Source organism: Pelobates fuscus, chromosome 1 (genome assembly GCF_036172605.1).
Source record: "Pelobates fuscus isolate aPelFus1 chromosome 1, aPelFus1.pri, whole genome shotgun sequence".
NCBI classification, from domain to species: domain Eukaryota; kingdom Metazoa; phylum Chordata; class Amphibia; order Anura; family Pelobatidae; genus Pelobates; species Pelobates fuscus.
Genome location: NC_086317.1, coordinates 137,444,809 through 137,469,981, shown reverse-complemented (window position 1 = coordinate 137,469,981; position 25,173 = coordinate 137,444,809). Strand labels below are relative to the sequence as shown.

Sequence of the window (25,173 nt, the reverse complement as noted above, 5' to 3'; positions counted from 1 at the left end):
AAACAGGGTGAAATCTGGATCTGGTAATGGATTCTCGTGCACAGTTGGTAGGTGCACTGTCTCCATCTTCATCTGTTCAAAACAGTCATGAGGTGTTTCGGGGTCATAATCATTCACTATGACCAGATCTTGAAATTCCTTTTCTAGGAAGTGGCGTGGCCATGCTTCCAGAAGGTCAGTTGTTGGGTATTTGACAATACCATTTTCCTGTAGCTGTTCTTCATCCATGGTGGCCCATAACTTTGCCATGGGCCCAAGATCATTCCATGACCTTGTCTTTGCTTTGGTAACAGGAATATGTGGGATAGCAGTATCCCAATGGCGGTAGAGGTAGATAAGTTGTTGAGGTAGTTGGACCAAGACCATGCTATTGCCTTCAGAGTCACAATAGAAATCTTGAGCAGTGAGCTTCACATCAGTCCAGTGGTAAAGCTCATCTTCATAGCAAGGTTCGGGAGTAATGTTTGGTTTGTACCACATGGTACAGAAGGCGTAATCTGGGCCTTGACAGAGAGGCTTCTCATCTTCATAAAATGTCAAATGTGGATGCATGACTTTCTTGATACATCCACAAAGCAGGTAAATGTAGGTTTCATCTGTGACAAATACATAATAGATACCCCCCTCAGGGAGTGGAAGAAGAGTGGATGGATTAAGAACTTGACATCTTTGAATGGAAATGTTGTCAGGTAGAAGAAGATGACACTGTAGGCGTAGGTGTCTGGCAGGAGACACGTGCTTGAGCTGGACTTGGTTGATGATGGCAGAGATGTCATGAGGGGCCAAAACAACCAGAGGGTGGCCAAGGACCAGGTCTGAGGTTCTTTCTATGAGCTCTCTTGCAGCAAAAACAGCCCTGAGACAGGAAGGGGTCCCTCTGGCCACAATGTCCAGTTGACATGAGAAATATCCAATAGGCCTTTGGCGGCCTCTTAAGTCATTAGTTTGGGTGAGAACTCCTGTTGCATGGCCTTGTCTTTCAGAGACAAATAATTTGAAAGGTTTGGAGTAATCATTGCAGCAATGATTCCCTTGCGTATAGAGTCCTTAACACCTTGGACAAACGCACCTGACAGCATTTGTGAATGAATCTTGTCAGTAAGATCAAACCCCAAATCTGTAAACATTTGATACAGTCTTGCATGAAACCTTTCCACTGATTCTCCTTTATCTTGAATAACATCAGTAAGGCCAGCAGCCTGATCTGCAAGTTTGTCCTTAGCCCATTCTTTTAATTGGGTGCAAAAAGTTACTCCAGAGGGGTAATCAACATCACTGTTGAGCTGATCTGTACTGAGGTGTCGGGCCATACTTGGCCAATATGCATCCCCTGCTTTAATAGCACAAATGCTCAATAGATCACGCCATGCGGCTGAATAAGTCTTTTGAATTTGAACTATCCCTCGGTAGAAGGGCATGGGCTGCTTTTCTGGGTCCGGGAGTGATTTCATCAGAGCACTAGCTTGAGTGGGGTTAAAAGCTACATATTTAGGAGGGGCCTGTTCTCCCCGACCCTTGTGGCCGAAGGGATCATCGATAGAACGATGAGATGGGGCTCCCGCAGCAAGTTCCGATGAGACATGGGACACCCTGTCCATCTCGTCATCATCGAATTCTATGATATTGACTCTTCTACGCGGTGCAGGTCCCGCGTGAGGTGAAAGGGTCGGTGGCTGGGAATGAGCCCCAGATGCAGGGGTGGCTAGCGAGTCGTAACCTGGGGACAGGTAGTCGCCGGGAATTACTGGCATCAGGGCTGAACTGGGAGCCGCCATATTGGAGGCGGGGAAAGGAGTTGCTTCAGGATTAAGGGAAGAAGCGGCGGCCATATTTGATATGGGCACTTCCGGGGCAGATTGGGCCGGACTGGGCATGACCGGAACCTGGGGAGTGGCTTGGGGAAAGGGAGGGTAACCGGGGTAGGGCAGGGCCATGGGATATGGGAAGGGGTAGGGCCAGGCAGGGGAGGGCAAAAGAGTAGGGTGGGCAGGTACGGTTAAGGAGGTAGGATATTGGACTGGGGCGGAGCTGGTTATCGGAGGAGACAGGACAGGATTAGTAGGGATGGATGCAGAAAGAGGAGTCGTAGCATGGGAGGGAGGGGTAGTTAGCTGGACGGGTGCTGATGGAAGGGGATTAACCATAGAGAGGGATTGCAGGGAGGAGGCGGCAGATGAGATGTTAGGATTAGGCATGGAAGGAAGCGTGGGGATGGCTGAGGATGATGGGACCGTTAGAGAAAGGGAAGGGGTAAAGAAAGATCCATCAGAATTCAGGACCGGGCAGACAGGGGAGGTGATGGGATGGGATTCGGGAGGATCGGGAGTGGGGAACATAGTCAGCTGGCTATCACCTATGGCTGACTGAACCTTGGGGACGGACATCCCCTGGGCGCCATTTTGGGGCGCTGGCTGAGGGTAAACCCCAGCAACACAATTTTTATGATACACAAACAATTTTACACCTTTGTGATTTACTTCTTCCTCAACCCAACCTTCTAACTGAATAGCCTTCGCTACTCTGTACCATGCTTCAGCAGTCTTTAATAAACCATTATCTGTAAGCTTGCCTTTCATTTCTGCTAGTAACTTGCGCCAACTTTCTGGTTGCAATCTCCCACATGTCGGTACAGCAATTTTACATACTTTTGCAATCTTTTCAACACCTTTAACCATCTCTTCACCCTCTCTGTTCTCTACCAAATCACATGCTAACCAGCCCTTGCTGGGCTTATCTAAATCCTGTCCCATAATCCCTTTACCCCTATACCAGCGTCCTAGATATAGAGGGAGAGAAGGAAAATTGAACAAGAACGTCTACAATGCTCGACTGCCACCCGAGAATCGTGGGACTTTCTCAGGTGCGTCTTCCCAAAACGTAGACTAGTCACTGAATCCGCCTACCCGGGGTGGTAGACACGGATTGGAGCGAGGTGAGAAGTGTGTGACCAATCACTTCTCTTTTAAGAGGAATGGGAGTGGATAGTATAATAATATAGAAAGTGTAGAAAAGATGAAAGGCAAGGAAAAAAATCCTTAGAGACAGACACAGGAGTACATGAGACTCCTCATTAAACAAACAAGACAACAATACAGTTGAAATACAGTGTATGCATCACAGTTCAAATGAAATCAACAGTAATTCCTTTCCTTTACTCATGTGCTTATCCCAAAGTCACCTCCCTCAACCCCCGTAGTGCCCCTATAAAACCCACTTATAAGTCTCACTACCACAAATAAACAGAAAAACTGGAATTCCACCAGCCCCCAGCGCTCAGGGCGGCGGTTACCAAGAGAAAACTGGAATCCCCCCAGCCGAAGCTGAGGTTTACCAAAACTGGAATCCCCCCAGCCTCGGTACTCGGGACAGTGGTTACCAAAATTGGAATTCCACTAGCCCCAGTACTCGAAACTGTGGGTTACCACGTGCACAATGAGGCTAGCTAAGCTCTCAGAGTGTCACGAGAAGGATCACAGGAAATTATGAGTCTACACAAAATCCACAGTTCCAACAATCCCCTTTTTCCTTACAGCCACAGCCACGAGGCTCCTAAAAGAGGTAAACAGGCAAAGAAGACCCCCAGGAACGCATCCACAGGTCAACCCCCCTTTTTCCCTACAACCACGGCACCGTGGTTCCTAAAAGGAGTAAAACAGGCAACAGAAGACCCAGGCAAATCCCCTCGGGTCCACCCCCCTTTATCCCAAAAGGGGCAAAATACAAACAGATAAACAGACAAAACAGAAGACCCAGGCAAATCCCCTCAGGTCCACCCCCCTTTATCCCAAAAAGGGGAAAACAAGCAAGACAGAACCCCAGGCAAATCCCCTGCAGGTCCACCCCCCCTTTATCTCAAAATGGGGAAACAGGCAAACAATTCAAACACAATTCAAACACACCCAGGCAACAGATAGACTAAAATGCAGGTAAACAAATGAGTAACGAGACACCGGGCAAGATATTACCTGTCTTTGATGTCCTCCCGGGAAGCAGTCACAGACACGTGGACGGGTCAATCAAAGGGGCCGGAACGTACCGGTGGCTCTGCAGAAGTCTCTACCGTGTATCTGGAGGTGATCAATCTCCCTTCCTTCCCCCTGGATTCCTCCGTCCACCCTTGTCTTCCTTAGGACGGCTCACCGGCCGGACATAGCCCGATGCCCCACGTTGGGCGCCAAGTTGTTATGGTACTTTTTAGCAGTAAACCAAAATGTTTAAATGTCTATCTGTTCCTGTCCAAATTAATAAAATAAATTGCGTATATACGCTGAAGTAATTAAGTCTGACACACAAGGTTCAGGTTAAAATAACTTCGAGAAAATTTATTGGCAAGTGATTAAAAAGCGGACACGCAGGTCCTTTTAAGAGACATTTTACGTCATCATTGCTTATTAGAATATCAGTAAATAAACATCATTAATTGGATTAATTGTCAAGTGTCGGGATTAGTGTCCACCTATCAATATTATTAATTGGCTCAAAAGACTAAGTGGTTAATCCCGTGTCCACCCACCAAGAGGTGGGATTGTTCTGGACACGGGTGGGGGACAAGGGGTCTTGAGCGTCATTTTACACGGTCGGTGATCTCAGGCCTCGTGGCCAGGTGCAAGGTCTCTTATGAATAGAACATTTCATTACTACTGTGTTCGCATGGCCTTCAAATTATACTTTGTTGCAAATCTAAGGAAAAGTCAGCAATTCCTGTGTTAATCATATCTTTATAGAAAATACAGTCTTTGTTCTATTGTATTAGATGCGCTGGGAAATTCTGTCATGTAAGGTGATTTTAAAATGAACAAGTTAGGTTATGAGGACAAAATGGAGGATTGAAGAAGTCAGGTTAGGGGGACAAAATGGAGGATTGTCACAGTATAAAGTTAAAATGGAGTTAGTGCAATAATTGAATACAAATACAATAAGGTTTTTTAAATAATCCCACATCAGCACCTTCTCTAGAAATGTGAATTATAACTATACAGATCACTGGGAGTGCACATTCAGATATATAGTGCAATTTCTAAACCTTCCTTTACTTCTAGACTTTTTTCCCTTTTTTTCTATCGGGGTGATATATGCAATTGTATGTTGATTATTATTATTATTATTAAGTGTGATTATTTGAACATGCTGTGGTGCAGTGAGAGGTTATTTTATCATCAGTATTAGCCTTGTAGTTGAGAGAACCAATGCATTCTGCAATCCTGTTACTTGTGTGTATAGAGATGCTCTGCTAATACATTAATAGTAGAGATGTCGCAAACATAAAATTTTCCGTTCGCAAACGGCGAACGCAAATGTTCGCAAACCGGGCGAACCACCATACACTTCAATAGGCAGGCGAATTTTAAAACCAACAGGGACTCTTTCTGGCAACAATAGTGATGGAAAAGTTGTTTCAAGGGGACTAACACCTGGACTGTGGCATGCCGGAGGGGGATCCATGGCAAAACTCCCATGGAAAATTACATAGTTGATGCAGAGTCTGATTTTAATCCATAAAGGGCATAAATCACCTAAAATTCCTAAATTGTTTGGAATAACGTGCTTTAAAACATCAGGTATGATGTTGTATCGATCAGGTAGTGTAATGGTTTCGCCCGCTTCACAGTGACAGACCAAACTCCCCGTTTAACGCACCGCAAACAACCGCAAACAGTACATTTGCACAACCGCAAACTCCCCATTTGCACAAGGTTGGATACCAAGCTAGCCATTGAAGGTCTCTTCCTCCACCCAGCCATGTACAACACCAAGGGTCCCCGAAAGGTGACAACAAGCCCCCTGGGATGCCTGCTGTGTTTGGTCTTCCACGTCCTCAAAGCCACCTTCCTCCTCTGACTCCTCTTCTTCAGACTCCTATCTCTGCGCTGCCTCTCTCTGTGTTATTATAAGGTGTGTTAAGTAGTACTATTCCTATCAGTTTAATCCCTGTTACGTCCCCTATAAGGGGACGTGTATATGGCATCGATTTTAGGAACCGGTAGATGGAAAAAGATGCTTGGTCGGTCCTTCTACTTCAAATTTGGGGCACTGCGCGTGCAATCTAATGTGCCACCAGATAGGAGTGGTGTGTTAAGTAGTACTATTCTTAGCAGTTTAATCCCTGTTACGTCCCCTATCAGGGGACGTGTATATGGCATCGATTTTAGGAACCGGGAGATGGAAAAAGATGCTTGGTTGGTCCTCCTACTTCAAATTTGGGGCACTGCGCATGTAATCTAATGTGCCACCAGATAGGAGTGGTGTGTTAAGTAGTACTATTCTTATCAGTTTAATCCCTGTTACATCCCCTATCAGGGGACGTGTATATGGCATCGATTTTAGGAACCGGGAGATGGAAAAAGATGCTTGGTCGGTCCTCCTACTTCAAATTTGGGGCACTGCACGTGCAATCTAATGTGCCACCAGATAGGAGTGGTGTGTTAAGTAGTACTATTCTTATCAGTTTAATCCCTGTTACGTCCCCCTCATCAGGCCTTTTTTAGTCGAATGTATCACCCACTGTCAGTCCCTTCGGGATCCATCCCTCTTTCATCTTAATAAAGGTGAGGTAATCTAGACTTTTTTGACCTAGGCGACTTCTCAGTGACAATACCTCCTGCTGCACTGAAGGTCCTTTCTGACATGACACTTGAAGCGGAGCAGGCCAGAAATTCTATCGCAAATTGGGATAGCTCAGGCCACAGGTCAAGCCTGCACACCCAGTAGTCAAGGGGTTCATCGCTCCTCAGAGTGTCGATATCTGCAGTTAAGGCGAGGTAGTCTGCTACCTGTCGGTCGAGTCGTTCTCTGAGGGTGGACCCCGAAGGGCTGTGGCGATGCGTAGGACTTAAAAAGCTCCGCATGTCCTCCATCAACAACACGTCTGTAAAGTGTCCTGTCCTTGCCGGCGTGGTCGTGGGAGGAGGAGGATTACTTTCACCTCTTCCCCTGTTAGATTCCCGTTGTGCTGTGACATCACCCTTATACGCTGTGTAAAGCATACTTTTTAATTTATTTTGGAACTGCTGCATCCTTTCCGACTTGTGGTAATTCAGTAACATTTCAGGCACTTTCTGCTTATACCGGGGGTCTAGTAGCGTGGACACCCAGTACAGGTCGTTCTCCTTCAGCCTTTTTATACGAGGGTCAACAGGCACGACAGCATGAAAGACCCCATTTGCACAAGGTTGGATGGCGAGCTACTCTTGTCCCGTTCCTCGTCCTCAGTGATCTCACTCTGAAGGTATGTTCTTCCCCCCAGCCACGTACAACACCACGGGTACCAGATAGGTGACAACGAGCACCCTGGGATGCCTGTTGTGGTTGGTCTTCCTCCTCCTCCTCAAAGCCACATTCCTCCTCTGACTCCTCTTCCTCACAATCCTCTTCCAGCGTTGCCGCAGGTCCAGCAAGCGATGCTGATAAGGCTGTTTCTGGGGGTGATGGTGACCACAACTCTTCCTCTTCACGCTCATCTACGGCCTGATCCAGCACTCTTCGCAGGGCACGCTCCAGGAAGAAAACAAATGGTATGATGTCGCTGATGGTGCCTTCGGTGCGACTGACTAGGTTTGTCACCTCCTCAAAAGGACGCATGAGCCTACAGGCATTGCGCATGAGCGTCCAGTAATGTGGCAAAAAAAATTCCCAGCTCTGCAGAGGCTGTCCTAGCACCCCGGTCATACAAATCCTCGTTAACGGCTTTTTCTTGTTGGAGCAGGCGGTCGAACATTAGGAGTGTCGAATTCCAACGTGTCTGGCTGTTGCAAATCAAGCATCTCACTGGCATGTTGTTTCGCCGCAGGATATCTGAAAAGTGCGCCATGGCCGTGTAGGAACGCCTGAAATGGCCACACACCTTCCTGGCCTGCTTCAGGACATCCTGTAAACCTGGGTACTTAAGCACAAAGCGTTGTACGATCAGATTACACACATGTGCCAGGCACGGCACATGTGTCAACTTGCCCAAATTCAATGCCGCCAACAAATTTCTTCCGTTGTCACAAACCACTTTGCCAATCTCCAGTTGGTGCGGAATCAGCCACTGATCCACCTGTGCGTTCAGGGCGGACAGGAATGCTGGTCCGGTGTGACTCTCTGCTTTCAGGCAAGTCAACCCGAAGATGGCGTGACACTGCCGTATCCGGGATGTGGAATAGTACCTGGGGAGCTGGGGGGGGGGTGCCGTTGATGTGGAGCAAGACGCAGCAGCAGAAGAGGACTCAGCCGAGGAGGTTATGGAAGAGGATGGAGTAGGAGGAGTAGAGGAGGTGGCAGCAGGCCTGCCTGCAAGTCGTGGCGGTGTCACCAACTCATCTGCAGAGCCACGCATTCCATGCTTGGCAGACGTCAGCAGGTTTACCCAATGCGCAGTGTAGGTGATATACATGCCCTGACCATGCTTTGCAGACCAGGTATCAGTGGTCAGATGGACCCTTGATGGACCCCAACACTGTGTGCCAGACATGCCATTACTTCCTTTTGCACAATCGAGTACAGGTTGAGGATTGCCTTTTGTGCAAAGAAATTTCGGACGGGTACCTTCCACTGCGGTGTCCCAATAGCTACAAATTTTTGGAACGCCTCAGACTCCACCAGCTTGTTTGGTAAAAGCTGGCGGGCTAAGAGTTCAGACAAGCCAGCTGTTACATGCCGGGCAAGGGGGTGACTTTGTGAAATTGGCTTCTTACGCTCAAACATGTCCTTGACAGACACCTGACTGTGGGCAGATAAGCAGGAACTGCTCAAGGCGAGAGACGGAGTGGCGGATGGTTGAGAGGGGGCAAGGAGGACAGCAGTGGTTGACGTGGCTGAAGATGCTGGACCAGGAGGAGGATGGCGGCTTTGAGTTTGTGTGCTGCTTGTACTCATGTGTTGATCCCATAGGCGTTTGTGATGTGCGATCATGTGCCTTCGCAAAGCAGTTGTACCTAGGTGGGTGTTGGACTTCCCACAACTCAGTTTCTTTTGGCACAGGTTGCAAATGGCATCGCTGTTGTCAGAGGCAGACACACAAACAAAATGCCACACTGCTGAGCTCTGAAATGACGGCATTCTGGTGGTGGCAACAGCATGTGTTGATTGGCGTGCTGTCTGGCTGACCCCGGGTGCCGATGCATGCTGTCTGACTGTGCCACTAGATCCTTGCGACGACCTCCCCCTGCTTCCAACTCGTCTCCTTGGGGTGCTGTCCTTACAGCAGAGATCAGATGAGTCCTTCAGGACTGTAGTGGACACTGAATATAGCTATCGATTTCCCTATTAAATCAGCAGCAGCTACACTGTCCCTCCTCTCACTAAGAATGCAGCTTCCGAATGAATCTAAAATGGATGCTGTCCAGGAGGTGGGAGGGTCTGGGAGGGAGGGTCTGCTGCTGATTGGCTGGAATGTGTCTGCTGACTGTGAGGTACAGGGTCAAAGTTTACTTAATGATGACGAAAAGGGGGGCGGACCACACATCGCATATGTTCGTCGGCCGTGGCGAACGCGAACAAGCTATGTGCGCCGGGAACTATTCGCCGGCGAACTATTCGGGACATCTCTAGCTGTAAAATGCACATGGGGAACCGTGTATATGTAAATAGGACAATGGATCTATGCAGCATGTATTTCATATAGATAAAATATTAGAAGAAACGGACTGGACAAAGGAGGCTGGAAATGAATCATACAACGTTTCAGCTTTAAAAATAACTTTTAAAAAAATCTCCTTTTGGAGCTGAAACGTTATATAGTGCATCTTCTTTAAGTCTGCTTGAATCCAACCTCATATGCCCAGCCTGTTTCTTATTACTACTGCTGCTTAAAGAGGCTTTGTCTACACAGGTCTCCAGTTGGGAGTTAGAGCGTGTGCCATCTTGTAATTGCATCAAATAAAACATTTATGAAATACTCATATTTCATTTAAATTTCAAAATATGGAAAGGCTGCTTTAAGGGGCCTTACCATCAAGACCTTTGAGTCCAGTAGGCCATGTGGATGTTAAGACACAGAAGAAAGTGATGTAAATATGTAGAAATTATTAATTCTGTAACAATGATGGAGCTCAAGATGGAATTCCTTCTATACTGCTAATATTATATAGATTGTTCAGCATTCTACCCAGAAATTCTAACTTCTTATTTGTCATTATTAAACTCTTACAATCCAAATTGCAAAATGTAGGCTTAAATAGCCAACCCATGACTATCCAAGTTGGAGAATCCTTCCTAATCCATTATAGGGAGTTTAGAGAATTGCCATGACTGCCTCTCTTGCTGTGACCTCCCAAACGATATCTACATTGATCCTGTAAAGTTGTAACTCTGTGCTTGACTATGCTGAATGTAGAAGAGTGTTTTTTTGTTTTTCTTTCCCAGAAATCTGACAAGCAGGACTTGGCTGGAAGTCTTGAAACTATTGGCCCAGTTGACCCTGTGCCACATCCTTTGCCGTTTCCTCCAAATCTTGCACGATCCAACTCCCCTAAACTTGACCCTTCTGAGGTCTATAAGAAGTCAAAAAACATCTTTGAAGATAAACGTAAGTAATACATTTATTATTTCAGACATTTCCTCTCCTTTACCGCCAGTGTGTTATATATATTGTTCACCTGCTGAAGGTCAAATTTGTCTGTGTTGGCATGGATTAAGGTCACCTCATTGCTGGATTGCATACCACTCAAGCCAAGAGCCCAGTCTTTTTTGCATCATTTTTAAAATTACTTTTCAGTACCCTCCTTGGAATCTCAAATGAAGCAAATGGGCCAGCATGAATGCTAATGCCAGACTGTAATTCTGGCTCATTAGTTCAGTGATGAGTGTATCTTCTTAATAGTGCCAAGAGAACCCAGTCTGTAATGTTCTTCTGAAATTCTTTTCAAGTCATTGGGTGCCAGCAATGTGTGAACTCCACAGGTTGAGGAGATTGCACACAAACATTTTAGTCGCAGGCCCAACATAATCATTATAAAAAATTTTTTTTAAAAATTGCTACTCTCACACTTTTTTTATGGAATCGTTATCTAATTTTTCCCCAAACCAAACATCATTTTTTTTTCTTAAATCTTCTAGTAACTAAAATAAGATGCTAACTGACTACATTATGCAACTTCCGTCCTTTATGTTTACTGTAAACTTATTCTGTGTGTGCTTTGTGATGTTTATTTTAGCTCTTTTTAACCCCTTAAAGACACATGACATGTGTGACATGTCATGATTCCCTTTTATTCCAGAAGTTTGGTCCTTAAGGGGTTAAAGGGACACTCCAACATTTAAATAAATATATTGTAAATAAAGTGTCTGTTCAGGCTACTTTGACAATTTCCCAGTCATATACTGCTTTTCATACGTCTGCAAGAGTCATTTAACTTACTAAGATACTTTATTTTCTATCTATTTATTTATTTATTTATTTATTTATTTTTGTAAATTTATTTTAATTTTTTCAAAATAAAACTTGTATCTGATATGCATTGGTGGGACTCGCATGTCTCCAGACAAATCAACATCACATTGGGACACACAGGTCCCTTACATTACAAACACTTGGATCACATTTTTTAATTTTTAATTTTTTTTATTTATTTTTTAAATTCTTTATTTTTGTTGTGCAGGTGGTTACATGGTATCTACATACGCCACAACAGCGTGAGAGAATATGCACATTGTTAAATGAGAGGCTGTTGATCCTGTCTACAAATAAAGATTGATTTCTAACTTTGCAAAGCAGCGTTCAAAAGAATGCTTAGTATAATGGGATGTACCCAGTGGGTTACAGGTCGATGGTGTTGCACCTCGTAAGGCGGCCGACCAATGATCTAAGTACACGTGGCTGACCAGGTGGTGTGTGTCCCGGGGGCTAGCTAAACCTCGAGTTAAGGGAGGCAGTGGTATATACTTAGTAAGTAAGGTAAGGTAAGGTAGCCCCACCATATATTGCTAGGTACTCTTTAAGCTAGGCTAGGCAAGAACATTATGCTCAATTACATTTATATTTCATGAGTGGAGTGCGGCTCTTTGTGTGGGAGACCGGCTCCCCGGCATGTCTGTGGTGGAGGTGTTTGCTTGTGTGCCTCCAGTGTGGTCCCTTGTGATGCGGGTTGCGGTTTGCTGTGCCCCATCTCCTCCGCTTGTTTCGGGCCCTACTTGGAACTGGGGTTGGAGCCCCGGGTCGCATCCCAGAAGGTATGTGTCGTGTCGGGGTGCTCTTGTATGAGTTTACCTCTGGTTGTTGTGGGTAGCTGGGTAGCTTGTGCCTTGTCTTGTGAGCGCTGGGTCGTTGCAGGCCCTCTCAGTGTCTTCGGTGCACGTGGCGTCCGCCATCTTAGTTGAGGTGCTTAGGTCGCAGCTCGCGGTGGTGAAGCTGCTGGGACTTGGATGGCCCGTTGTTGTCGTGGCCACTGGGTTAGGACCGGGATCACCCCCGCCGGTCCAGAGGGGGAGGAACAGGGTCAGATCTGCGCCGATTTGGCCCCCCGGCCGGATGCTGCTGGGCAGGATAGCGGAGCAGCGGCCGTCCGCTCCGCTCGCTGCCTGAGAAGGCCCCATCATGGGGAACGGAGTTCTCCCTACCAGGGGACTGTAGCTCGGAGAGCCAGCCTCTCCCTGGGTCCAGTGCCCCTTTTGCTCCGGGGACCCGTGCTGCCAATCTGCGATCTCTATGAAAAACATGTTTTTTAAGGGTTAAAGCGTGTTGGTTTGCAGGAGCTGCTCGTGCTTGCGACTGTCGAGCTCGGCGGTCCGGCCCCGCCCCCCCCTTGGATCACATTTTAATAGAATAATACATCCTTATAATAACTCAGTTGGTCTCAATGTTGTGTTACATACATTGCTTATAGAGGTATAATGTAGGATATTCAACTGTCTAACAGTATAAAATAAACACTGTAACAAACTAAACTTACGGGTCTCAGTCATACTTTCTACATTTTGTAAATTCCCTTTCACTTAAAGTTGTTGGCTTTTGTTTTCAGTTAGGGACTAAAGCTTAGGACTCGCAGGTCCCTTAAAATTTCAAGAAGGGACACGCAGGTCCCTGTACATCTATTTCAAGTTCGTGCAACCGTGTTTCAATATCAGGTATGGCAAGCAACTGCATCATGTAAGGTAAAACAGTGTAATCCCCAGCTGCTCAGCTCCCGGCTGGGCATGTGTTTTATATGTTAGGCAGACGAGTGCACCTCGGTGTGGGCACTCCCTGGGCCACATCCCGAGCCCCAGGGCACAGGTCTCTTGAAGAGGAGGGGGGAGAATGGGGGGGGGGGGGGGAGAGAGTCCCTGCTGTTGTTGTTGTTTTTGTTGTGTTTTTGTGTCATCAAATATAAGCAGGAGACGCTATGGGGCTTGGGGTCCGGTTCCTGACATAGTTGTTCAAATTGTGTGAGGTCTCTATAGATATCCGAGTGTTGTGGTATCGCGGTGACATAGTTCTTGATTTGAGTGTTTCTGAAGTCAGCCATGAAGGTGTGGGTAAGTGTGCCTGTGAGTGTTTGTATGGGCAGGATTTTCCCATTAGCAGTAATGTCTCGGATTCGGGGTATTTCTTGTGGAAGTACGCAACAAAGGTTTCCGGGTCTTTTTCCCGGTTTAAAGTCTGAGTTGTACACCAAGGGCAATAGTGAGGACGGGAAGGAGAACAGACGTAATTTCCTCACTTATGAGTGCCATGTGGACATAGTGGCTGTAATAAACGGTTGTTGGGAAACCAGTCGCTTGCATACAGCGGGATCAAGCCATAGGAGGGCAGAGAGTGCCTGCTTCATAAGCTTTGATGGCCTTCCAGGGTTTATGTATCCCCGCCTTGTTGCATTTCTGACCGGGAACGCCGCAATGAAGACCCCGTTTATGCACACTCTGGCTGTGGGGGATGAGTAATTATTTTCTATTTTTATACTTGTATAAGACTGTAAACTTGTCTCGCTGTGGCCGACCCACCAACTTAGTTGAGGTCATCGATTTGGAAACGTTGGGAGTCTGATATGTGCATGCACAACATAACGCCACACCACTCAAACACTCTCAATGACTAGCATTTGATTGAATAATAGAATATGACTTGGTTGTTGCAGGGTTAATAGTCAAGGGTCCATTGAGATGGTGTTTTAGGTGCCATTAGTGGCCCATTAAGAAAGGAGCAGAGTGCGTAGATCTATATTCTGCCAACACAGACAAGGTTATTTACCAAAGTGAAAATTCAACGTGAATTCAGACTGAATTTCACATTTACGGCTGTAGTAGCCAAACTGAAAGTATATCTGACTGAGAAATTTTTGAAATTCAATTTCAATCCTCACTTTAGTGAATAACACCGGTCTATGAGATGTAAATTAATGGTTAGGAACTACCGCATGAGAGATGCTCCTTATTTGCCACTTACATGTAAGCATGCGTGGGATAGGCATAAGGCTATCCTAGCTATAAGATAAAGCCAGGGACTAATGGAAGTATTTAGAAAACTGGGCCGAATAGTTCTTATCTGCCATCACATTCTATGTTTCTATGTATTTAATATCTGTTTTCCAGTTTGTCATTTACGGCAACTTCATATATCATCTTTCATCTGTTAGTACTTTATATATTTTGCCCTGTGATTCATTTGGTCAGATTGATAGTTTGCACGGCTAAAGTGGGTTTTTAATCCTTATACTATGAGCTTGCTAGAATTGAATTTACCTTTAACTTGTCTCTAATTCTTGTTGGAATATTATCACCTAAAGAAATTTGAAGAGCGTGTCCTTTTCTTGTTTTATTTTACCAATGTTCTTAAGTCATGCTTGTAAGGAAGAATATACTGGTTGTTTTTATCGCCAAACAAAATATAGCAGGTACAGCTGATTATTTACAGAAAAAAACAGCATAATAGTGTAATACTGCAAAATGTTCAATAATAATGCACCTGATTTGATTACACTCACAAGATGAAGACTTTTTAATTCGCCTTAGGGTGCCTCCTCTTCAATGGTTGGGGGGCTGGTCTAAGACTCCCTCTCCAACTCTGATGGTATCACCACAATATGGAAGGCTGGACTCAGGAAGTTGTGGAAAAAGTAATCTGCATTATTATAATGCAGCTTGTTTCCTATGTAAGGATTGTTTTTATTCTTGCCTTAGTTTTATATTTGGGTCTCTGAGGAAGTCTCTTGCGAGAAGAAACGCGTAGGAATGCTTTTGTATTTTACTTCATCTTTTATTAGATCAAATAAAGCAGATTATTTTTTCAACAACTTCCCGAGTCCACCCTTCCATATTGTGGTGATACCATCAGAGGTGGAGAGGGAGTCTTGGACCAGCCCCTTAACCATCGAAGAGGAGGCACCCTAAGGCGATTATAAAGTCTAAATCTTGTGAGTGCAATTAAACCTGGCGCATAATTATTTAACCTTTTGCTGTATTACACTATTATGCTGTTTTGTTTTTGTAGATAATCAGCTGTACCCACTATATTTTGTTTGGCGATATTTGTTGTGATACAGCCTGGAATAGATAACCTCTATCTTTTAAGGGGTTGAGATTTATGATGTTTCTTTGCTACCCATCGTAGACCATCCAGTGTTATCCAGTCTGGCTTGGTGAGAAAAGAGCCTGCTGGGTAAAATAGAATTTGATGAAGCTTGCATAGGAATCAATATTTAAACAGATTATGGGTTAGAATTCAGAAGCAATGAGCCATAGCCTGATGCTAGTCTCTTTTCAGAAGTCTGCATACAATGACGGCAGGTTTAGGTTTACAGTGTCAGCTCTGTTAGGTAGCAGAAGCTAGTTGTATACAATTTAAAAAAAACATTTTAATGTTTTTTTATTTTTTTATTTATATAAAACACTGGTATTCTGTAGGCCCAGCAAAACAGGAGAATGGAAAACGTGTAACATCCAAAATAATTTTGGTCACTCTGGATCCATTCTCTCTAGAGAGTTAAAATGAACAATGGATGTAGTAAGCACCATTTTATCAGTTTTAAAATAAAATAAAAAAAACACATCAATTGCTCTATGAACAATTGATATCTAATGTAGATGGCTTAATGTGCACAGTGAACATGTTGTATCACCTTGTCTTGGTTGGCTGCACCTATTAAAATAACACTTTCCTAAGTTTTCATTTTCATGGCATTGTCGTCACAGTTAAACTCCCCAGTGCCATCAGACATGTCCACAGCCACATTTGTTTGGATGTTTATCTAGTCTGCTCATACTGTACCCTTGCATAGGCTCCTGTGAGGGCTCCCTTTGAGTCATCTACTGATTTTCCATGGCAGGTACAAGCAACCTTAGCTTTTTTTTTTAAGAAAGGCAGCAATTCCCACGGACCCTTAGATGTGTCTATAAGCCTTAAATAACATAGTTTTATTTTGTTTTCTCTGACTTTGGTAGACTTTACACTAACCACAATGGAGTGCTTTAAGGCCCTTTGTTCTTTCTTTTTCACGCCAGACCCCTACAGAACACCATGACTCATCTATGTGTCTATAACACAGTCTCCACCCTGACAGCGCATTTCTCATATTTGAAAATATCCCTGTTTATTAGCGTTTGTTCATAAGCAGTTTTTAATCTCCGCAGAGCACTTGTGTGGTCATGCAGTAAATAATTTCTTTCTGTTGTAGGAGTGCAGTGTCAAGTAACCCTCTAACCCAGCGGTTCCCAAAGTGTGGGTCGCGACCCACTGGTGGGTCACAGGGCGATTCCCAGTGGGTCGCGCTGACCCACACATCCAGGGCCGCCGGCTAGTCAGGCAAACTGACACCAGGAGGGAGCCCGGCGGCTTGCCCTGTATGCCGCCGGGATCCCTCCAGTCAGTCTGCCCAGCACCTCCGGTCTGCAGCTCCGCCGGGTGCAGAGCTGCAGACTGTGTGATAAAAGCCTCGCGATACTTTTATTACACTGTCTGCAGCTCTGCAGACTGGAGACCCACCGGACCACCAGGGACACTGGACCACCAGGGAATTTATCACATATAGGACACAGTCCCCAGACATCACCCTCCCCACACTGTAACCCCTTCACCCCCTGCTCTCCCCCCGTGTAACCCCTTCACTCCCTGCCCTCCCCCCATGTAACCCCTTCACCCCCTGCTCTCCCCCATGTAACCCCTTCACTCCCTACCCTCCCCCTATGTCACCCCTTCACTCCCTGCCCTCCCCCATGTCACCCCTTCACTCCCTGCCCTCCCCCATGTCACCCCTTCACTCCCTGCCCTCCCCCATGTAACCCATTCACTCCCTGCCCTCCCCCCATGTAACCCCTTCACTCCCTGCCCTCCCATGTAACCCATTTACTCCCTGCCCTCCCCCCATGTAACCCCTTCAGTCCCTGCCCTCCCCCATGTAACCCATTTACTCCCTGCCCTCCCCCCATGTAACCCCTTCACTCCCTGCCCTCCCCCCATGTAGCCCCTTCACTCCCTGCCCTCCCCCCATGTAACCCCTTCACCCCCTGCTCTCCCCTATGTCACCCCTTCACTCCCTGCCCTCCCCCATGTCACCCCTTCACTCCCTGCCCTCCCCCATGTCACCCCTTCACTCCCTGCCCTCCCCATGTAACCCATTCACTCCCTGCCCTCCCCCCATGTAACCCCTTCACTCCCTGCCCTCCCCCATGTAACCCATTTACTCCCTGCCCTCCCCCCATGTAACCCCTTCAGTCCCTGCCCTCCCCCATGTAACCCATTTACTCCCTGCCCTCCCCCCATGTAACCCCTTCACTCCCTGCCCTCCCCCCATGTAACCCCTTCACTCCCTGCCCTCCCCCATGTAACCCCTTCACTCCTTGCCCTCCCCCCATGTAACCCCTTCACTCCCTGCTCTCCCCCATGTAACCCCTTCACTCCTTGCCCTCCCCCCATGTAACCCCTTCACTCCCTGCTCTCCCCCCATGTAACCCCTTCACTCCTTGCCCTCCCCCATGTAACCCCTTCACTCCCTGCCCTCCCCCCATGTAACCCCTTCACTCCCTGCCCTCCCCCATGTCACCCCTTCACTCCCTGCCCTCCCCATGTAACCCCTTCACTCCCTGCTCTCCCCCCATGTAACCCCTTCACTCCCTGCCCTCCCCCATGTAACCCCTTCACTCCCTGCCCTCCCCCATGTAACCCATTCACTCCCTGCCCTCCCCCATGTAACCCCTTCACCCCCTGCTCTCCCCCATGTAACCCCTTCACCCCTGCTCTCCCCCATGTAACCCCTTCACTACTTGCCCTCCCCCTATGTAACCCCTTCACTCCCTGCCCTCCCCATGTAACCCCTTCACTCCCTGCCCTCCCCCATGTCACCCCTTCACTCCCTTCACTCCCTGCCGTCCCCCATGTAACCCATTCAATCCCTGCCCTCCCCCATGTAACCCCTTCACTCCCTGCCCTCCCATGTAACCCCTTCACTCCCTGCCCTCCCCCCGTGTAACCCCTTCACTCCCTGCCCTCCCCCCGTGTAACCCGTTCACTCCCTGCCCTCCCCCCATGTCACCCCTTCACTCCCTGCCCTCCCCCATGTAACCCCTTCACTCCCTGCCCTCCCTACACTGTAACATCTTCACTCCCTGCCCTCCCCACAATGTAACCACTTCACTCCCGGACCCCCTCCCCACACTGTAACCCATTCACTCCCGCCCCCCTCCCCCCACTGTAACCTTTTCTCCCCCTACCCCCCACTGTAGCCTTTTCTCCCCCTGCCCCCCACACTTTAACCCTTCTCCCCCTGCCCGCCCACTGTAACCCTTTCTCACTTTGCCCTCACACTGCCCCCCAAACTGTTACCAGCACACACACTCCCTCCCACACTGTCACATCACCTCTCCCACACACTGTCACCCTCACCTCCTGTCTCTGCGTGTATGTGTATCTGTGTGTCCTTTTGTGTATTGTGTGTCAGTGTGTATACACACTGTGTGTATTGTGTGTCAGTGTGTATCTGTGTACATGAGTGTCTGTTTATCTATGTGTGGGAAACTAGGTGTCATTGTGTGTATTGCTGTGTCAGGGTTAGTATTTGTGTGTCTGTGTGTGTCTCTGTATGTGTTTTGTATATGTGTATACACTTCACACATACTCCATACAAAAAACATGCTTACATTCAAACACACATTGTGTATATGTATATTTTATAAACACCACACACACACACACACACTGCATCCACTACACACGTACTGCAAACATTACATACAAACACACCCCGACATTAAACACTAAAATTATCTACAAACACCCCTTCATTCCAACACCAACACTCAAAAAGCACACCTGCATTTCAAGTCCGACACTACATACAAACACCCATGCATTCAGACGCAAACATTACAAACAAGTACACCACTACATTCCAATGGCAACAGTACATACAAATACACCCAAACATGCACACATATACTTAATAAAAAAAACATGCTTACATTCAAACGCTCAAACACTGCTCACAAATATAACCCTGCAATGATAAGAAAATGGTAGATCCCCATCTGGTATAGCATTGTTAAAGTTCTCCGACAGATGGAGATCTACCTTTTGGCCACACTTGCACTAGAGGGGGGCCCAGAAAACATATTTGCACCAGGGCACTCTCTACATTAGTTCCACCACTGGGATAATCAATGTAAGGTGCCTGGATGAAAGAGCAGGACACAGCACTTCTGATTCTGAGTCTGTGAGTTATCAGTTCTATGTCTCTAAAACTGATTGCCATGATGTGCAAAGTTTCTGCCTCTAAAACTGCCATGAAATCCCAGAATTATGCCTCTAAAACTGCCATGTTAGGCCAATTTTATGCATCTAAAACTGATTGCCATGGTGTGCCAATTTTATGCTTTTAAAACTGATTGCCATGGTGTGCCAATTGTATGCATCTGACTGTTTGCCATGGTATGCCAATTGTATGCCTCTGAAGCTGATTGCCATGATGTGCCAAGTTTATGCATCTAAAAGTGATTACCACGATATGCCAAGTTTATGCATCTAAAGCTTATTGCCACGCTGTGCCAAGTTTAAGGATTTAAAGCTGCCATGATGTTCCAATTTTATGCCTCTAAAACGGATTGCCACGATGTTCTGAATTGCTATAGTGTGCCAATTTTATGCATCTAAAGCTTACACAATGTTCCAATTGTGTGCCTGTGAAGCTGATTGCTATGGTGTGCCAATTGTATGCCTGTAAAGCTGAATGCCACGGTGTGCCAATTGTATGCATCTAAAGCGGATAGTGTGCCAATTGTATGCCTCTAAAGCGGTTTGCCATGGTGTGCTAGTTTTATGCCTCTAAAAGTAATTGTCATGGTGTGCCAATTCTGTGCATCTAAAGCGGTTTGCTATGGTGTGCCAATTGTATACCTCTAAAGCTGATTGCCATGGTGTTCACTTTTTAAAATATGCATTAAAAGCAAGTGGGTCTCGAAAAATTACCGTTTTGAAAAGTGGGTCTTGGCCCATAAAAGTTTGGGAAGCCCTGCTCTAACCTAATGTGACACTAAGAGTTCTTATATGCTATGCAAACTTTGTTTTGTCTGGATTATTATTGTTGAGGGATTTTATGTCGTTATGCAATTTAAAGCTGACTTTGCGGGAGGAAGAGTTAATTGATGCTCATGTATAATAATTCATGTTATGAAAGTGACTCATTTGATAAAAATAATTATTGAAAGCGAACCATAAGAGGAATGTAATGACTGCTTCCTGCTCTACACCTCATGATTATTAAACTGGTGCTTTATCAGGCTAAAAGGAGAGATTCATCAAGGCAAAAGCAGGGGCAATTTTGGGACAAATTGCTAAATATGGACCAATCACCATGGAAAACAATACTGTAGAATGTTTATAAAAATGTAAGCGCTTTTCTTCCAAAATAGCACATGTTTAATCTTGATAAGCCTCTCCTTAAATGTGTCTTCCTTACCTTTGTGTGGATTTTTATAGTCCTATGACGCCACAAAGTTAAAAAAAAATCCATCACCATCTTGTCCTTAAAAAGAACCTGTAACTTTAGTTCTTTTAAAACCACATACAATTCCATCTATATTGTTCCCAAAGTTTTAGTAGCAAGTGTATAGATTGAGAGAAAATGATTTTAAAAATATATATATTTTTTCTCCCATCTGACTCTTGGCAGACACTGAATGCTGGGGAACTAAAAGCCAGGGAGGGGATAAGAGACCTTCCACAGGACATCCCTATGCGTTCCACCCATAGCCTCTGCTATGGTGGCTCCCTAGCCAGCGGTGATAGCGCCAGCTAGAGAGTACAGGAACGGAGTGACATGGAGTCACTCCTTTCAGACGCCGGCAAGCTGGCAACAAAGTGTCCCCAAGCAGGGCAAAACAACATAGATAGTGGGAGGAGGTGGATCAGAGGTAGGTGTTACTAAAGTGTAATACCCACCTATTTCATTAAACTGCAGAGGGCCAGTTAAGCCATTACAGATTCCCTTTAATGTAACATAAGTTACTAACGTCTTAGGCTTGAAGATCATAGAAAAGAAGTGTGATGTAATTCCAGTAAAATACAAGTTTAGCAGGCTAAGATTGCCACAAGGCATATGTATGTATATGTGTTTGTAGTATCAGTTAGTTAATTACACGTAGCTAAGATACTGTTATCACTGTACTGACCAGGTGCAGGAATGTAAGAACTGGAATTACGCGTCCCTCTCCTTTGTATCAGATGAGCCACGTGGTTAGACCGGATGGATGAGTTTAGACTCTATTTATTAAATAGGTTAAGGGTATGTGTGGGTGTAGTTAATTGTGGGAGGAGCTACAGTGCTATATAAGGAATGTACTCTATGTATTCAGTACTCAGACTTTGCTGTATTTTGGTGACGCTAGTCCCTCTGAGTCCCGATCGGTGATCCAATAAAGAATCTCTTCCTTCCTGAAGAAACCTGTGTCCATCTCTCTGTGCTTGGCTTCCGTCAGTTTCTCCGGTATCATTTGGTGCGTTGGCCGGGAAGCTCATCGTTCAACGGTAGCTGAGAGGCAGAGGCGTGAGACGGTCTATCTTTGCCCACGTTCTCTACGGCTGCACCCCTGAACTTCTGCGTGGACCTCCCTTCGTCTCGGCGCCACTGGTCTGTTGTCCAGGAGATCATCGGCCTCTACGTGAGAAGTGCTGGGGTGTCCCCGTCGATGAGTGTGAACTCAGGTTCAGGAACGAGGAGGTAAGACAACTGCTGTTTTAGACGGCAGGACCCACTAGGGGTATACCGATTGTGCGGTAGGCCCAAAGGGGTTTTGAATCTGTGTATCTGCCCCCTCTGTCGGAGGGAAGGAGCGAAGGCGCACCGCTCGATCGAACGCTCTTTAGTCAGACCGTTTGATTTGGTTAGTCAGGCGGGGTCCTGGTGTAAATAGCCCTAGCCGGACACCGGTGTCTTGTCTAGACTAGCGTTCTAGGGTGTATATTACGTTCGCTAGGTCGGAGGGACCGGGAGACTAAGCGGCGCCTGTGTAAATTCGGTTCGCTAGTTCTCATCCTATCTGGGCTAAGTGGGAAGGCGTGTAAATTTGGAACCCACTAGACTTTTGATAGTGCGACTAAGAGGCGCCTGTGTAAATTCGGTTCTCTAGCTCGCTATATATGTGGTGATTGGGCAGTGTGGCTAACCAAAACGGGTGTATATAGTTTTAGGTAGTCCATTCAAGGTACTGGCCAATAGTTTAGTTGGGAATTGTAAATGTGTTAACGATTGTTTTAGTAAAGTGTATATCTTGTTAGATAGCGCGAGCTCAGCCGTCTAGCGAGAGTGTTAATAGTGTGTTGCTGTATTATAGTGCACGGTACCATAACCCTGTATATTTACTGACATTATATAATAAGTACTAATCATTGTCGTCCATTGCATGTTTAACACCATAACCACTAATAATTGTATTGTGACCTTAACTTGTGCTTTGACCTATGCTAACCGTACTGTAACCGCTATTTGTAAAAGACGATGTTACTGGGGTGTGTTATAGACGGGTAATTCGTATATAGAGAATTATAGCGTGGGTGACTGTATAGTTACGCCAAAGGGCATAATATTGATTATATAGTGACTGGTGTAACAGCTGTGTGTGTACGGGAATTCCCTGAGTGTTTATTGTTATTGTGTACGTTTCACTTGGTAACCGTACCACGTGGTGCTGTTGCCAGAGGAAACGGGTGTGACTGTTGAATAGTACGCGTGTATAGTATTCGTTGTCGACGACGTTCCATTGTTAAGTATGGGTGCGTCGCAGTCAACGATTCCGGATCCCTTAGGATGTATGGTTAAGAATTTTAAAAAGGGATTCAAAGTTTGTGATTTTGGGGTAAAGATGTCTCCTGTACGTTTGGTCACTTTGTGTACTAGGGAGTGGCCTACTTTGGTTGCGGCATGGCCGCCACGTGGCAGTTTGGATCCAACTCTGGTACAGCGCTTACACGTGGCTGTATCGGGTAGGCCTGAACTTTACGGCCAGTTTCCTTATATTGACTGTTGGAGACAGGCCGTAAATGACTCGCCAAAATGGCTCCAGACATGCCACGAGGAGCAGTGTCGCCTCATGGTAGCTAGGACTTGCTCGTCCACTAGGACTGGTGTTAGGCCCATTTTGGACACGCCCCCTGAGTCCGAGATCCCTTTGCCGCCCCCTTACTTTCCGTTAAGAAGAAGTGACGCAAACGCAGGAAGTCCTGCACCCCTCCCCTCATTACCCTCATCCACTTCCGCTTCCTCCTCCAGTACAGGATCCACCCCCCCTCGTACTAAATCTCCCCTTCCGGAACCAGAATCCACCCCCATTAGAAACGAATATCCTGATTTGGCGCCACTTCAGACTTCCGGTCAAGCTTCATCTAGCTCGGCTCGAAGTGTTTTATTTACGACCTTTTCCCAAAACCGACCTCCCACATCCCCATACCCTATCTCTCCCCGACCGGAACCCATGACTGACGCCTCTCTACGTAGCCCCATCCAAACCCGACAGTTGACTGGTGCCCAACAATTAAAGCACTATCAGATGCCTCTTCGTCTGAATCCCGGGTCAGCTTATATCGATGCCGCAGGTCAAATGGCACACGCTGACCCAGTCTTCGTATATGTCCCATTTACCACAACCGATCTTTTAAACTGGAAGACCCATAATTCCTCGTATACTGAGAAACCACAAGCTATGACTGATCTGTTCACCTCAATAGTACAGACGCATAATCCGACATGGGCTGATTGCCAGCAGTTACTAATGACTTTATTTAACAATGAGGAAAGGACAAGAATAAATCAAGCAGCCATTAAAGCATTAGAGGATAGAGCCCGTGCTTTGAACCAAGCCAATCCAGCAGCATGGGCCGCGACACACTATCCCAACACCGATCCCGATTGGAACGTAAATGGTGCTGATATGGTTCAACTCAGGGCCTATAGAGACGCTATAATTGCTGGCATGAAAGCCGGAGGAAAGAAAGCCATTAACATGTCGAAGACAGTTGAGGTGATCCAGAAAAGCGATGAAGCGCCCAGTGTCTTTTATGACCGATTATTGGAGGCATACCGCTTGTATACCCCCTTTAATCCGGAAGACGCAGACAATTCCCGAATGGTTAACTCCGCCTTTGTCAGCCAAGCATACGGAGATATTAAGCGCAAGCTACAAAAGTTAGAAGGGTTTGCAGGTATGTCCATCACCCAACTAATGGAGGTAGCAAATAAGGTCTATATGAACAGGGATACAGAAAGTAAGAAAGAGGAAGAGCGCAAGATGCGTAAAAAGGCTGATATGCTAGCGGTAGCGATCGCAGGCGTAGATAAACGGGGCCCAGATAGAGGCAATAATAGATGGAGTAGGGAGCCTTTGAGTAGGGATCAATGCGCGTATTGCAAGGAAGAAGGGCATTGGAGGAACGAATGTCCGCAAAGAGAGCAGTACGAGAGAGACCAACCCAGGGCAGGCTACGGAAACTTTAGAGGTAGAGCGAGAGGTAGAGGAGGCCCCGGAGGGAGTAATGGTTATAGAGGGAGTAATGGGAACAGAGGAAGTGTTAGGGAAGACAGGTATATTCCAGCAGCGCAAAGGTCCCGCGATAGAGAAGGTAGGGACTTTGTAGGATTGGCTGACACTGTCATGGAGGACTATTGATACCGACCGGGCTCCATCCCCCTTGGTCGAGCGGAGCCTATGGTCGATGTATCAATAGGGGGGAAAAGGAGTGCGTTCATGATCGACACTGGTGCTGAACATTCAGTGGTGACTAATCTAGTTGCTCCTCCATCT

The 25,173-nt window shown here is 46.3% G+C and overlaps 1 protein-coding gene across 2 annotated transcripts in view; it reads left to right on the top strand.

Annotated features, from left to right (window-relative positions):
* Positions 1 to 25,173, top strand: part of MAGI3 (membrane associated guanylate kinase, WW and PDZ domain containing 3) — a 309,487-nt gene that overhangs the window by 218,399 nt on the left and 65,915 nt on the right. For both annotated transcript variants that reach the window (XM_063450667.1, XM_063450673.1), the window contains exon 12: positions 10,342 to 10,504. In XM_063450667.1, the coding sequence (XP_063306737.1) occupies positions 10,342 to 10,504 (163 nt within the window). The remainder of the gene's footprint in view (positions 1 to 10,341; positions 10,505 to 25,173) is intronic.